The 16,084-nt window shown below is 41.1% G+C and overlaps 1 protein-coding gene across 7 annotated transcripts in view; it reads left to right on the top strand.

The window, feature by feature from the left end:
• Positions 1–16,084, top strand: part of LOC128703911 (nucleolar transcription factor 1-B) — a 51,308-nt gene that overhangs the window by 9,548 nt on the left and 25,676 nt on the right. For all 7 annotated transcript variants that reach the window (XM_070104804.1, XM_070104810.1, XM_070104809.1 and 4 more), the window contains 2 exons: positions 752–963; positions 9,658–9,835. In XM_070104804.1, coding sequence (XP_069960905.1) covers positions 752–963; positions 9,658–9,835 — 390 coding nt within the window. The remainder of the gene's footprint in view (positions 1–751; positions 964–9,657; positions 9,836–16,084) is intronic.

Below are 16,084 nucleotides of genomic sequence, written 5' to 3' on the forward strand. Positions count from 1 at the left end.
AAATTTACTGTTAGATTAATGCATTATTGTAATAACTGTATAAGTAATGTCAGTGCAATCCTAAAAGCATATTAGACTGGACACATGGATACAGTGGACAAGTGATGTCATTTGTGTACTCTGGAACATCAGCAAAAATAGAACATTCTGCTATTTTGAGTTCAATTTCAAGTTTTAGTCCTGAAACTGATCAGAATCATCTGTTTCTGTAATGTCTTCCATTCTATCAAATGAGACCAAGAAACTGGGAATACAACCATAAAAACCACATGAAAATATATTGCAAAGCCGCTGTTTTAAACAAAAAAAAATTTTCCCCATCATGCACTGCTTGCTGCAGGATATTTTTATATGCACACTTATTACATAGACCCATTCTCTCATACCTAGGCCCAAATTTACTACTCGCAGCTTATCTGAATGAGCTGAACTCAGGGCGTAGAACTACGGGACCAAACTGGAATTCAATGCCATAGAACACTGGAACCCACCCTCAAAGGAGTTAAAGATGAAGTTTTTCTGAATAACTCTTAATTTCACAATGCTGTTGAAAATAAATGATAGCAAATTATTTAACAAAGCATCAGTATCATTACCCCCCCATGTTGCATAGCCTTTTCAGGGATTAAATTTATCCAAATAGTTCTTTTTATAATCTCGTAATACTGGTTCTGTTGTGTAGCAATTTTGAGAATTTACTTTAAAGAAGCAATGCACAATTTCTACACTTTCATGCAAATTTTATTTTCAGTATTGCTGAAAAAGAAGAAAAGGAAGCATGAAGAAAACTGGGAGATTACTAACTTAAGCATGGACAGCCAAGATGATGATGAAGCAGAGAACCAGATAATGGAAAGAGCAGTTAAAGAAAAGACGAAGAAAGAGAAGAAACCCAGGTTGGAAAATGAGGTGCAAGAAGAAAATGCTGGATTTATAAAACCTGAAGAATGTAAAGAAAAGATGGTGAGTACTGCCAGTTTATAATACTTGAATATAGATGAAAAAAAAGGTCTCAGCTATAACATTTGTGTAGCCCATTACAGATGGGCCTTGCTTATACAGCAGATTTAGATTTCAGGCTACTGCTGTAAAGTAAAACGGCTTTTTTTTTTCTCTCTCTCTCTCTCTCAAATGCATGTAAAAGCCTGATAACATGTTTACACTGAGCAGTAGTTTACCTGGAGTTTACCTGGAGAGAGTTTCGGGGGTCAACGCCCCCGCGGCCCGGTCTGTGACCAGGCCTCCTGGTGGATCAGCGCCTGATCAACCAGGCTGTTGCTGCTGGCTGCACGCAAACCAACGTACGAGCCACAGCCCGGCTGATCAGGAACTGACTTTAGGTGCTTGTCCAGTGCCAGCTTGAAGACTGCCAGGGGTCTGTTGGTAATCCCCCTTATGTGTGCTGGGAGGCAGTTGAACAGTCTCGGGCCCCTGACACTTATTGTATGGTCTCTTAACGTGCTAGTGACACCCCTGCTTTTCATTGGGGGGATGGTGCATCGTCTGCCAAGTCTTTTGCTTTCGTAGTGAGTGATTTTCGTGTGCAAGTTCGGTACTAGTCCCTCTAGGATTTTCCAGGTGTATATAATCATGTATCTCTCCCTCCTGCGTTCCAGGGAATACAGGTTTAGAAACCTCAAGCGCTCCCAGTAATTGAGGTGTTTTATCTCCGTTATGCGCGCCGTGAAAGTTCTCTGTACATTTTCTAGGTCGGCAATTTCACCTGCCTTGAAAGGTGCTGTTAGAGTGCAGCAATATTCCAGCCTAGATAGAACAAGTGACCTGAAGAGTGTCATCATGGGCTTGGCCTCCCTAGTTTTGAAGGTTCTCATTATCCATCCTGTCATTTTTCTAGCAGATGCGATTGATACAATGTTATGGTCCTTGAAGGTGAGATCCTCCGACATAATCACTCCCAGGTCTTTGACGTTGGTGTTTCGCTCTATTTTGTGGCCAGAATTTGTTTTGTACTCTGATGAAGATTTAATTTCCTCATGTTTACCATATCTGAGTAATTGAAATTTCTCATCGTTGAACTTCATATTGTTTTCTGCAGCCCACTGAAAGATTTGGTTGATGTCCGCCTGGAGCCTTGCAGTGTCTGCAATGGAAGACACTGTCATACAGATTCGGGTGTCATCTGCAAAGGAAGACACGGTGCTGTGGCTGACATCCTTGTCTATGTCAGATATGAGGATGAGGAACAAGATGGGAGCTAGTACTGTGCCTTGTGGAACAGAGCTTTTCACCGTAGCTGCCTCGGACTTTACTCTGTTGACGACTACTCTCTGTGTTCTGTTAGTGAGGAAATTATAGATCCATCGACCGACTTTTCCTGTTATTCCTTTAGCGCGCATTTTGTGCGCTATTACGCCATGGTCACACTTGTCGAAGGCTTTTGCAAAGTCTGTATATATTACATCTGCATTCTTTTTGTCTTCTAGTGCATTTAGGACCTTGTCGTAGTGATCCAGTAGTTGAGACAGACAGGAGTTAGTTAGGCCTAAAAAATTCATATTCAGTATACACATTACTGTTTTTTTTTTTTTACAAGTCAGCAGTCTCCCACCAAGGCAGGGTGTCCCAAAATGAAAATCCCCAAAAAGAAAATACTTTCGTCATTAAACACTTTCACCTCGCTCACCCATAATCGGTTTTTGCAGAGGTGCTCAGAATACAACAGTTGAAAGTAAATACATACAAAGATGCACAACATATCCCTCCAAACTGCCATATCCCAAACCCCTCCTTTAACCCTTTCAGGGTCCGTCCCGTAGATCTACGGCTTCACGTTGAGTGTCCAAACCATAGATCTACGCCAAAATTCCAGCGCCGTCAAATTTAGCGCGAAAGCGCTCATAGGCCTACATGTGAAAGAACGGGTCTGCATGGTGGGTGTGTGCCATAAACAAAAAATCTAGGCGCCCGCATAGCATTGTGGGAACGCCGGCTCAGTTACCCTTGTTCACCATGCCTCGTCGCAAGTCAGCTCTCACTCCCCAGAAAATTGGGACTCTCCTCTTCCTATCTGATAGTTCTGACACTGATGGAAGTGGAAATGAAGACGAATTCTACGGCTTTGATCAGTTAGTGACCGAAAAGAATGACCAGGATATCGATAATAGTGCAGAAAACCCTGACGATCCTTAACCTTCTACCTCTGGTGTGGGCACTCGTGACTCACGGTTGGTTGTGCCTCAACGCAAGAGAAAACTAATATTTTCGCGTGGCCAGGCCTCTGACTTAAGTAATGATGATGATAGTGACGAGGATTGTGATTTTATTGCGCTCGACGATCATTCGAGTAGTGATAGTGAGGAATCGTATTCACCAGTGAAGCATCGGTATGTTCGCCGCCGCATGCACTCGGATAGTGTACCCTATGCTGTGCCCAGGGGACGGAGTACATCCCATGGCCCTACACCAGTTTTAGTTAGTGATAGTGAGGATGATGTGCTACACTTGGCATGGATAGACCACAGGCATCAGTGGATGGTGTTAGTGGTGATGGTAGTGGCACCGCCATGTGTGACTCACCAGCCCAGGGTGGGACCCACGCTGCTGACTCGTCAGTTCAAGGACAAAGCAGAGCGTCAGCCACCAGCCCACCACAACCACCCGCACAACCAGCCTATAATGTCCAGTATCCACCAGCAAACCGTATGTGGGATTGGCAGCAAAATCCCAATTTTGTTCCCAAGCCTCACCACTTTGATGACTCTCAAAGTGGAATTCTACCTACTTGTCCCCTTGGAACCACGGCCAATGAACTGGAATTCTTTGAATTATTCTTTGACCAGCCATTGATGGAAACTATTGTCAGGGAAAGTAATAAGTATTTTGAGTACACCATGGCAAATACGATCTTATCACCACAGTCAAGACTACACAGGTGGAAAGAGACGACTGTTGCAGAAATGTATTTGCTTTTTGCAACAATAATGCTTATGCCTCATGTCTATAAGCATAATATAAAAGCATACTGGTCCACAGATCGGCTAATTTCTACCCCGGTCTTCAGTGAAATCGTACCAGTGAACAGGTTTATCTTACTCTTACGTATGTTGCACTTCTCTGACAAAACCAGGCCTGACAGAAGTGACAGGTTATACAAGATTAGAAATGTTTTCATGTATCTCAAACAAAAGTTCAGCATATACTTTTATCCATTCAAGAATCTTGTAATTGACGAGTCTTTGATTTTGTTCAAAGGTAGACTGTCATTCAAGCAGTATATACCGAGCAAGAGGAAACGCTTTGGTATAAAACTGTTTGTACTCTGTGACTGTGACAGTGGCCTGGTGTTGGATATTGTTGTATACACGGGAAGTAAAACATTGAAAGATACCAAGATGTTATTGGGTATCTCAGGTGACGTAGTGAGAAACATGATGGCACCTTATCTTGGTAAGGGGCATACATTATATACCGATAACTGGTACCCAAGCCCATTACTCAGTGATTTCATGCGAGTGAACAAGACAGATGTGTGTGGCACAGTGTGTTCTAATCGTAAACATATGCCCAGGCTGAACGCAGGTGCTCGTGGTGATGACGTGCAGGTGTTTACTGCCAATGACATCATTGCATTACGGTGGCATGACAAACGAGATGTCACATTGTTGACAACCATTCACCGTAATGAAATGCGAGACAGTGGCAAAGTTGATCGAGTGACTAATGAACGTATTCGAAAACCAGTGACATTGATTGATTATACACAAAACATGCGCTTGGTTGACAAATGTGACATGCAGATTGGTTTTGTTGACTGTGTTCGTAAGAGTTACAAGTGGTACGTGAAACTTTTCTTCCATCTCGTGGACATTTCAATGCTCAATGCATACAATATGTACCAAGACTGGCAACAGACCACCGTATGGTGAATTTTGTTTGTCTGTTGTCAGACAACTCATAATGAAGTACCAGGTAAGAACACCTGCTATACAACAAGGTCCTCGAATTACTCAGGATATACCCAAGCGTTTGAGGAGGGAAGGTGATCATTTCATAATACAGCTTCCTTCAACTCAGAAGAAATTTGCTCAGAAGAGATGCATCATCTGTGCACAAACAAAACGGCGGCAACAAAGACGCAAAGACACTGTTTATGTGTGAGGAATGTAAGGTGCCTCTGTGCATGGTGTCTTGTTTCAAGGAGTTCCACAAGCTCCAGCAGTTCTAAAACCATGTCCAGTGATTGTAAATATGTAAATATATGATAGAACATTAGTATTATACAAGATTTGTGCATGTTTATTGTAATAAACAATAATATGATAATAACTTTAGTGCAGTTATTGTGTTCAATACAGTGAGTTTATATATATACATTATATACAGTATTGGTCTCTCAGGCCCCAAATGTTAGTAGGAATAGAAAAAAATTGGAAAAGAAAAGAAAAAACTATAAAAACCACTAAATAATGTAATGTGCGTATGTGGAATTCGTCGATGTTGCCGCCACCACATCATTTTTGACAAACTTCTTGGCACTGTATCTCTGTAAGTACTGATCAGAATTTTTTTTTTGTCTTATTACCTTCACAAAAATATGATCTTTAATTCTGTAAGTTTTTTTTTTTTTTTCAAAATTTCTTGGACACTGGAGCACCACTTCAGATTTTGGCCTTGGACCCTGAAGGGGTTAAAGTGTAGACATCGTACTTCCCATTTCAAGGACTCGAGTCCGGCTATATAAAATAACCGGTTTCCCTGAATCCCTTCACTAAATATTACCCTGCTCACACTCCAACAGCTCGTCAGGTCCCAAATACCATTCGTCTCCAATCACTCCTATCTAACACGCTCACGCACGCTTGCTGGAAGTCCAAGCCCCTCGCCCACAAAACCTTCTTTACCCCCTCCCTCCAACCTTTGAGGACAACCCCTACCCCACCTTCCTTCCCCTACAGATTTATACACTCTCCAAGTTATTCTACTTTCATCCATTCTCTAAATGACCAAACCACCTCAACAACCCGTCTTCAGCCCTCTGACTAATACTTTTATTAACTCCACACCTTCTCCTAATTTCCACACTTCGAATTTTCTGCATAATATTTGCACCACACATTGCCCTTAGACAGGACATCTCCACTGCCTCCTCACTGCAGCATTTACAACCCAAGCTTCACACCCATATAAGAGTTGTACAAGAATGGTATACAATACTGACAAGATGAAATTAAGACACTTGCAACATCTGGGTATCTTTATTGTAGACGTTTCGCCATCCAGCGGCTTTATCAAAATCCAGGACACCACTTGAAGATAGTAGGACTCTATACAGAAGATGAGGTAATCAGTCCCTCAACCTTGGAGTAGGTGTGAAGAGCACCGTAGTCGTGGAGATTCTGAAGCAGAAGCAAGGACCCTGGCACTTGTATGCTAACGTCAGGTGGAAATGGGACATGTAGCAGATGAGGGCTTAGTCACTGGTAGGCAGGATTCCCCAGTGGAAGTAGGTCCTACCCAAAGAGATGGGTTAGTTGTGATAGTTGTCAGTCATGAAGGTTATGTACATGTCCTCAGAATCAAGATTCCATGATGCTGCAGTGTGACAAGTTGTACAAGAATGATATACAATACTGACAAGATGAAATTAAGAGACGTGCTACATCTGGGTATCTTTATTGAAGATGTTTCGCCATCCAGTGGCTTTATCAATTCAAATTCCAGGACATAACTAGAAGACAGTAGGACTATATACAGAAGATGAGGTAATCAGTCCCTTGACCTTAACCTTGACGTTAATATATAAGCACCAGGCTCCTTGCTTCTGCTTCAGAATCTCCACGACTACGGTGCTCTTCGCACCTACTCCAAGGTTGAGGGACTGATTACCTCATCATCTGTATATAGTCCTATTGTCTTCTAGTTATGTCCTGGAATTTGTATTGATAAAGCCACTGGATGGCGAAATGTCTACAATAAAGATACCCAGATGTTGCAAGTGTCTTAATTTCACCATATAAGAGTGTTGGTACCACTATACTTTCATACATTCCCTTCTTTGCCTCCATAACATTGTCTCCACATACACCTCAATGCACCACTCGCCTTTTTTCCTTCATAAATTCTATGATTAACCTCATCCCTCATAAATCCATCCGCTGACACGTCAACTCCCAAATATTTGAAAACATTCACTTCTTCCATACTCCTCCCCAGTTTGATATCCAATTTTTCTTTAAATCATTTATTACCCTCATCACCCTACTCTTTTCTAAGTTCACTTTCAACTTTATACCTTTACACACACACACCCAAATTTCTTCCACTAACCTTTGCAATTTTTCTTTAGAATCCCCCATAAGCACAGTACCATCAGCAAAGTAACTGTCACTTCCCATTTTGTATTTGATTCCCCATAATTTAATTCCACCCCTCTCCCAAACACCCTATCACTTACTTTTACAACCCCATCTATAAATATATTAAACCATGGTAACATTACACATCCCTGTCTAACACCTAAGACCTCTCTTCTACACACCCTAACCTGAGCCTCACTATCCTCATAAAAACTTTACAGAATTTAGTAACTTACCATCTATTCCATACACTTGCAACATCTGCCACATTGCTCCCCTATCCACTCTTATCATATGCCTTTTCTAAATCCATAAATGCAATCAAAACTTCCCTACCTTTATCTACTGTTCACATATATGCTTCAATGTAAACACTTGATCTACACATCCCCTACCCACTCTAAAACCTTGCTCATCCGCAATTCTACATTCTGTCTTGCCTCTAATTCTTTCAATAATAACCCTACCGTACACTTTTCCTGGTATATTCAGTAAACTTATTCCTCTATAATTTTGACAATCTCTTTTGTCCCCCTCCCTTTATATAAAGGGACTACACATGCTCTCTGCCAATCCCTAGGTACCTTCCCCTCTTTCAACAATACCAACCACTCCAACACAATATTCCCCTCCCCCTCCCCTGCTTTTAACATTTGTCATGATCCTGTCAGTTCCAGCTGCTTTACCCCCCTTCATTCTATGTAATGCCTCATGCACCTCCCCCACACTCACATCCTACTCTTCACTCCTAAATGATGGTATACCTCCTTCCCTGGCCAGTGCATGAAATTACTGCCTCCCTTTCTTCGTAGATATTTAAAAGTTCCTCAAAATATTCTCACCATCTACCCAATACCTCCATCTCCCCATCTACTAACTCCCCTACTGTTTTTAACTGACAAATCCATTCGTTCCCTAGGCTTTCTTAACTTGTTTAACTCGCCCCCAAAATTTTTCTTATTCTCATTAAAATTTGAGTGTCTCCCACTCTATCATCCGCTCTCCTTTTGCACTCGCCACAGCAACCACCCAGGGAGGTACTACTGTCCTGCCAAGTGAGTGTAAAACAAAAGCCTGTAATTGTTTTAAATGATGGTAGGATTGCTGGTGTCTTTAGTCTGTCTCCTAAATATGCAAGATTACAGGTACGTCTTGCTACTTCTACTTACACTTAAGTCACACTACACATACATGTACACGTTTATTTATACACATCCGAGGTTTCTTTGATTTTATCTTAATAGTTCTTGTTCTTATTACTTTTATATCCATGGGGAAGTGGAATAAGAATATTTCCTCCGTAAGCCATGCGTGTTGTAAAAGTCGACTAAAATGCCGGGAACAATGGGCTAGTAGCCCCTTTTCCTGTAATTACTAAAAAGAATAAGAAACACATTACTTGCCTTGAAATATTTTCGTCCTCAGTTTATCTTGTGAGTGGCGAATATATTTATTATAGGAATAACAAAAAAGGCACAATACCGTGACTGGAACGATACACAAATAACCCGCACATAAAAGAGAGAAGCTTACGACGACGTTTCGGTCCGACTGGGACCATTGACAAAGTCACACTTTGACTTTGTCAATGGTCCAAGTCGGACCGAAACGTCGTCGTAAGCTTCTCTCTTTTATGTGCGGGTTATTTATTATAGGAAGTCTGAATAAATAAAATGGGTATAATTAAAAACTGCTGCATTGGCAAAACATTGTAAAATGAAGTGCTGTAAAGTGGGACCCTCCTGTACACTGTAAATAATGAATTTTTAACATTTTGGTATAAAATAAGAAATGTGGGATGGATGGTGTGGTGCTAGTGAAGGTTCATGATACAGAATTGTTTACCTTCTTTCTTTTCATAATTACTGATACTGTCGGAATGTTTGGCAGTGAATACATACACAACTAATGAGACATTTTATTGTGGATGTTTTGTTCTGCGTGAGTTTTGTCAGGCTAATAGGCTTGATAATGCTCCTGGAGAGTGGAATGTAGCCATCATAAAATGTTTTAAGTGTGCATGTCTTTAACCTATCACAATATGGGTAATTTTCTAACATTATTATAACTGGCTAGAATGAGATTCAGTAGGACTGACAATATAACAAACTAAATGCTGAAGGTAGGCCACACAGAGCATAGCTTGGTTTTAATACTCTTTCATGGGAGGTCCCTTGCTCTTGATTCAAGAAATTGGAGCCACACTTTCCTTACATTACACCTGGTTGCTTCCTAGGCACTGTAATGATCCCAGCAGGTAGTTTAGTGCTTCCCCAAGAATATAATGATCTGTTTTTTAAGTGGTTAATGGGCAATTACTTACACAGTATTTGTTTTACAGAAGCAATCTGAAGTTTCTCTGCCCCAGACCCCAGTGACAACTCATGTCACAACTCCAAAAAAGCGTCCACTTGACAAAGAAAGTACATCAAAAAAGAAGAAACGCAGAAGTCTTGATTTATCAAACGAGGAAATGAACATAGGGCCTGACGAGGATGCTGGGAAGGATGAGATTTTAGGTATGTTCATAAAGAAATCTTAAAAATGCAGACCTGTGCAGTAATGTGGAGTAAATAAAGATTGGATGTGAAAAGTGGGTTATAATAAGCGTGTATGCACCTGGAGAAGAGAGAAGTGTAGAGGAGAGAGAGATTTTGGGAAATGTTGAGTGAATGCGTGGGGAGTTTTGAATCAAGTGTGAGAGTAATGGTGGTTGGGGATTTCAATGCTAAAGTGGGTAAAAATGTTATGGAGGGAGTAGTAGGTAAATTTGGGGTGCCAGGAGTAAATGTAAATGGGGAGCCTTTAATTGAGCTATGTGTAGAAAGAGATTTGGTAATAAGTAATACATATTTTATGAAAAAGAGGATAAATAAATATACAAGGTATGATGTAGAAGAGAGGGAGACTACTTCCCGGTAAAAGTAGGTCTTAGACAGGGATGTGTAATGTCACCATGGTTGTTTAATATATTTATAGATGGGGTTGTAAAGGAAGTAAATGCTAGGGTGTTTGGGAGAGGGGTGGGATTAAATTATGGGGAATCAAATTCAAAATGGGAATTGACACAGTTACTTTTTGCTGATGATACTGTGCTTATGGGAGATTCTAAAGAAAAATTGCAAAGGTTAGTGGATGAGTTTGGGAATGTGTGTAAAGGTAGAAAGTTGAAAGTGAACATAGAAAAGAGTAAGGTGATGAGGGTGTCAAATGATTTAGATAAAGAAAAATTGGATATCAAATTGGGGAGGAGGAGTATGGAAGAAGTGAATGTTTTCAGATACTTGGGAGTTGACGTGTCGGCGGATGGATTTATGAAGGATGAGGTTAATCATAGAATTGATGAGGGAAAAAAGGTGAGTGGTGCGTTGAGGTATATGTGGAGTCAAAAAACGTTATCTATGGAGGCAAAGAAGGGAATGTATGAAAGTATAGTAGTACCAACACTCTTATATGGGTGTGAAGCTTGGGTGGTAAATGCAGCAGCGAGGAGACGGTTGGAGGCAGCGGAGATGTCCTGTTTAAGGGCAATGTGTGGTGTAAATATTATGCAGAAAATTCGGAGTGTGGAAATTAGGAGAAGGTGTGGAGTTAATAAAAGTATTAGTCAGAGGGCAGAAGAGGGGTTGTTGAGGTGGTTTGGTCATTTAGAGAGAATGGATCACAGTAGAATGACATGGAAAGCATATAAATCTATAGGGGAAGGAAGGCGGGGTAGGGGTCGTCCTCGAAAGGGTTGGAGAGAGGGGGTAAAGGAGGTTTTGTGGGTAAGGGGCTTGGACTTCCAGCAAGCGTGCGTGAGCGTGTTAGATAGGAGTGAATGGAGACGAATGGTACTTGGGACCTGACGATCTGTTGGAGTGTGAGCAGGGTAATATTTAGTGAAGGGATTCAGGGAAACCGGTTATTTTCATATAGTCGGACTTGAGTCCTGGAAATGGGAAGTACAATGCCTGCACTTTAAAGGAGGGGTTTGGGATATTGGCAGTTTGGAGGGATATGTTGTGTATCTTTATATGTTTATGCTTCTAGACTGTTGTATTCTGAGCACCTCTGCAAAAACAGTGATAATGTGCGAGTGTGGTGAAAGTGTTGAATGATGATGAAAGTATTTTCTTTTTGGGGATTTTCTTTCTTTTTTGGGTCACCCTGCCTCGGTGGGAGACGGCCGACTTGTTGAAAAAAAAAAAAAAAAAAAAAAAATGATGTAGCACGTAATGAAAGTAGTTTATTAGATTATGTATTGGTGGATAAAAGGTTGATGGGTAGGCTCCAGGATGTACATGTTTACAGAGGGTCGACTGATATATCGGGTCATTATTTAGTTGTAGCTACAGTTAGAGTAAGAGGTAGATGGGAAAAGAGGAAGGTGGCAACAACAAGTAAGAGGGAGGTGAAAGTGTATAAACTAAGGGAAGAGGAAGTTCGGGTGAGATATAAGCGACTATTGGCAGAAAAGTGGGCTAGTGCAAAGATGAGTAGTGGGGGGGTTGAAGAGGGTTGGAATAGTTTTAAAAATGCAGTATTAGAATGTGGGGCAGAAGTTTGTCGTTATAGGAGGGTGGGGGCAGGAGAAAAGAGGAGTGATTGGTGGAATGATGAAGTAAAGGGTGTGATAAAAGAGAAAAAGGTAGCTTATGAGAGGTTTTTACAAAGCAGAAGTGTTATAAGAAGAGCAGAGTATATGGAGAGTAAAAGAAAGGTAAAGAGAGTGGTGAGAGAATGCAAAAGGAGAGCAGATGATAGAGTGGGAGAGGCACTGTCAAGATGTACCTGTTTTTTGCCACAATAATGCTTATGCCACATGTGTATAAGCACACTGTCACCACATACCGGACAACAGATCGCCTGATTTCAACTCCAGGTTTTAGTGACATTATAGGTGTCAATCGTTTCCTGATACTGTTACGTATGTTACACTTTTCAGACAAAACCAGGCCTGACAGAAGCGACAGGTTATATAAGATAAGAAATGTGTTTATGTACCTGAAACAAAAGTGCTGCGTGTATTTTTATCCCTTCAGGAAGCTTGTTATTGATGAGTCCTTGATTTTATTCAAAGGAAGACTCTCATTCAAGCAATATATACCAAGCAAGAGGAAACGCTTTGGTATAAAGCTATTTGTACTGTGTGATTGCAGAAGTGGTCTTGTTTTAGATATTATTGTGTACACTGGCAGTAATACTTTGAGAGATACCATGAAGTTATTGGGTATCTCTGGTGATGTGGTTCGAACAATGATGGAACCATATCTTGGTAAGGGGCATATGTTATTTACTGATAACTGGTACACAAGCCCCTTACTCAGTGATTTCTTGCGAGTGAACTTGACAGACGTGTGTGGCACAGTGCGTGGTAATCGCAAACATATGCCAAGGTTCGACGCTGGCACTCACAGAGGTGAGGTGCAAGCCTTTGCTGCCAATGACATCATGGCATTTCGGTGGCATGACAAACGTGATGTCACATTGTTGACATCAGTTCACAGAAACGAAATGGTACCCAGTGGCAGGGACAACAGAGAGACCAATGAACCCATTCTAAAGCCTGCAGCTGTCATGGACTACAACCTCAATATGCGCTTAGTGGACAAATGTGACATGCAGATTGGGTTTGCAGACTGTGTATGCAAGAGTTATAAGTGGTATATCAAACTTTTTTTCCATCTTGTTGATATCTCTATGCTAAATGCTTATAACATATACAAGTTGAAGACCAACAAAACACCAAAATATGGTGAATTTTGCCTGTCAGTAATCAGACAAATAATTGCAAAGTACCAAGGAGCAACTCCTGCAATAGACCAGCGCCCACAGACGTCATCTCGTATGAGGCCTGGTGATCACTACCCCATACAACTGCCTCCTACTACTGCCAAGAAAAATGCTCAGAAGAGGTGTTATGTATGTATGCATACCACAAAACGCCCACAAACACGCAGAGACACTCGTTTTATGTGTGAGGAGTGTGAAGTGCCCCTCTGCATATACCCATGTTTCAAAGAGTTCCACAAGCTGCAGCAGTTCTAGGAACGTGGTTAGTGACTGTACATATGTATATATATTATGGAACAATAGTAATAAACATTGTTTTGTATTGTTTGTTTGTGTAAACAAAGTGTATACACAAACTAATAGTGATAAAGTTTGTTCTGTTATTGTGTTGTAAATAATGAGTGTATATTTGAACAATGCACCTTACATTGGTCTCACAGGCCACAAAAGTTACCTGGAAAAGAAAAATATTGAAAAATGCAAGAAACCTTTGAATTAGAGTAAATAAAAGAATACCGGGTGGGTGGCAGTCGCCGCTGTTGCCGTACGCACGTCAATTTCTGCAAACTTTGCGGCTCTATATCTCGGTAAGTACTGATGGCAAAAATTTTTTTTTAGGCTTAAAACACTAGTAAAAATATTCCTAACATTTTCATAAGAGAAAATAATTTTTTTTTTTTCGAATATTTGGCGACATAGAATGACAGTTTCAGAGAGGGCCCTGAAACAGTCAAAGGGTTAATCCGTGCAAGAGAGCTCATTGTTATGCGAAATTATCGTTATGCGAATGAATTTTCCCCATAAGAAATAATGGAAATCAAATTAATCCGTGCAAGACACCCCAAAGTATGAAAAAAAAACATTTTTACCACATGAAATATTAATTTTAATACACACAAACTGAAAAAAGCATGCACAATTACATGACACTTACTTTTATTGAAGATCTGGTGATGATTGATGGGATGGGAGGAGGAGAGTGTGTTAGTGTTTAGAAGGGGAATCCCCTTCCATTAAAACTTGAGCTGTCAAGTCCTTTTCTGGGGTTACTTCCCTTCTTTTAATGCCACTTGGACCAGCTTCAGAGTCACTGGAGTTCTGTCGCACAACATATCTGTCCGTAGTGGCCTGTACCTCTCGTTCCTTTATGACTTCCCTAAAGTGTTTCACAACATTGTTAGTGTAATAGTCACCAGCACGGCTTGCAATAGCTGTGTGAGGGTGATTTTCATCCATAAAGGTTTGCACTTTCAGCCACATTGCACAGATTTCCTTAATCTTTGTAGTAGGCAATTTTTTCAATTTCTCTCTCCCCTCCTTCGAACCAGTTTCCTCAGGTCTGGCCTCTTGCTGTTGAAGTTGATCTATCAGCTCATCAGTGGTTAGTTCTTCATTGTCCTTCACCACCAACTCCCCACTAACCTCCAACCCCAAGGACTTTCCCAATGCCATAATGGATTCCTCAACTGGCATAGGATTCTCAGGGTTAGCCTCAAACCCTTCAAAATCCCTTTTGTCTACACATTCTGGCCACAGTTTTTCCAAGCAGAGTTCAAGGTCCTCTTAGTCACTCCCTCCCAAGCCTTACCTATAAGGTTTACACAATTGAGGATATTAAAGTGATCTCTCCAAAAGTCTTAGAATCAGTTGAGTTTCTGAGGTCACTACAAAGCACCTTTCAAACAGAGCTTTTGTGTACAGTTTTTTGAAGTTTGCAATAACCTGCTGGTCCATGGGCTGCAGGAAAGGAGTGGTATTAGGAGGCAAAAACTTCACCTTAATGAATTTCATGTCCCCATAAAGTCGCTCTGCCACGTCTGTAGGATGACCAGGGGCATTGTCTAACATCAGGAGGCACTTAAGTTCTAATTTCTTTTCAGTTAGGTAATCTTTCACATTGGGGGCAAATGCATGGTGTAACCAGTCATAGAAAAAGTCCCTAGTGACCCCTTGCCTTACTGTTTGCCCTCCACAGCACACACAAATTAGCCTTGAGGACATTCTTTTGCCTGAACGGTCTGGGAGTTTCAGAGTGATACACTAATAAAGGCTTCACTTTGCATTCACCAGTAGCATTGGAACACATCAACAGAGTAAGCCTGTCTTTCATAGGCTTATGTCCTGGGAGTGCCTTTTCCTCCTGAGTAATGTAGGTCCTGCTTGGCATTTTCTTCCAAAACAGGCCTGTTTCATCACAATTAAACACTTGTTCAGGTTTCAGTCCTTCAGTTTCTATGTACTCCTTGAATTCCTGCACATATTTTTCAGCTGCTTTGTGGTCCGAACTGGCAGCCTCACCATGCCTTATCACACTATGTATGCCACTACGCTTCTTAAATCTCTCAAACCAACCTTTGCTGGCCTTAAATTCACTCACATCATCACTAGTTGCAGGCATTTTTTTAATTAAATCCTCATGCAACTTCCTAGCCTTTTCACTTATGATCACTTGAGAGATGCTATCTCGTGCTATCTGTTTTTCATGTATCCACACCAATAAGAGTCTCTCAACATCTTCCATCACTTGCGATCTCTGTTTCGAAAACACAGTTAAACCTTTGGCAAGAACAGCTTCCTTGATTGCCTTTTTGTTGCCCACAATAGTAGCGATGGTTGATTGGGGTTTACTATACAACCTGGCCAGCTCGGAGACACGCACTCCACTTTCATACTTATCAATGATCTCTTTCTTCATCTCTATAGTAATTCTCACCCTTATTCCTGTAGGGCTGGCACTAGAAGCTTTCTTGGGGCCCATGGTCACTTATTTTGCAGATAAAATCACCAGAAACACTGTAATAATACGAAATGTTCCGATTGTATGCTTGGATGTTACCGCGGAGGCTAGCTGGTAAACAATGTCACTGGCGGAACATGTGAGGCTGGCTAAGGGTGCACATTAGACGCGTTTCGGACGAACAGCGTTGAGCGGGTTTTTTAGCGGTACGCGAGGCAAAATCTTAGCGATAAAATGTAGCGGTATGCGGATTTAA

The sequence above is a fragment of the Cherax quadricarinatus genome, chromosome 95 (assembly GCF_038502225.1).
Source record: "Cherax quadricarinatus isolate ZL_2023a chromosome 95, ASM3850222v1, whole genome shotgun sequence".
NCBI classification, from domain to species: Eukaryota; Metazoa; Arthropoda; class Malacostraca; order Decapoda; family Parastacidae; genus Cherax; species Cherax quadricarinatus.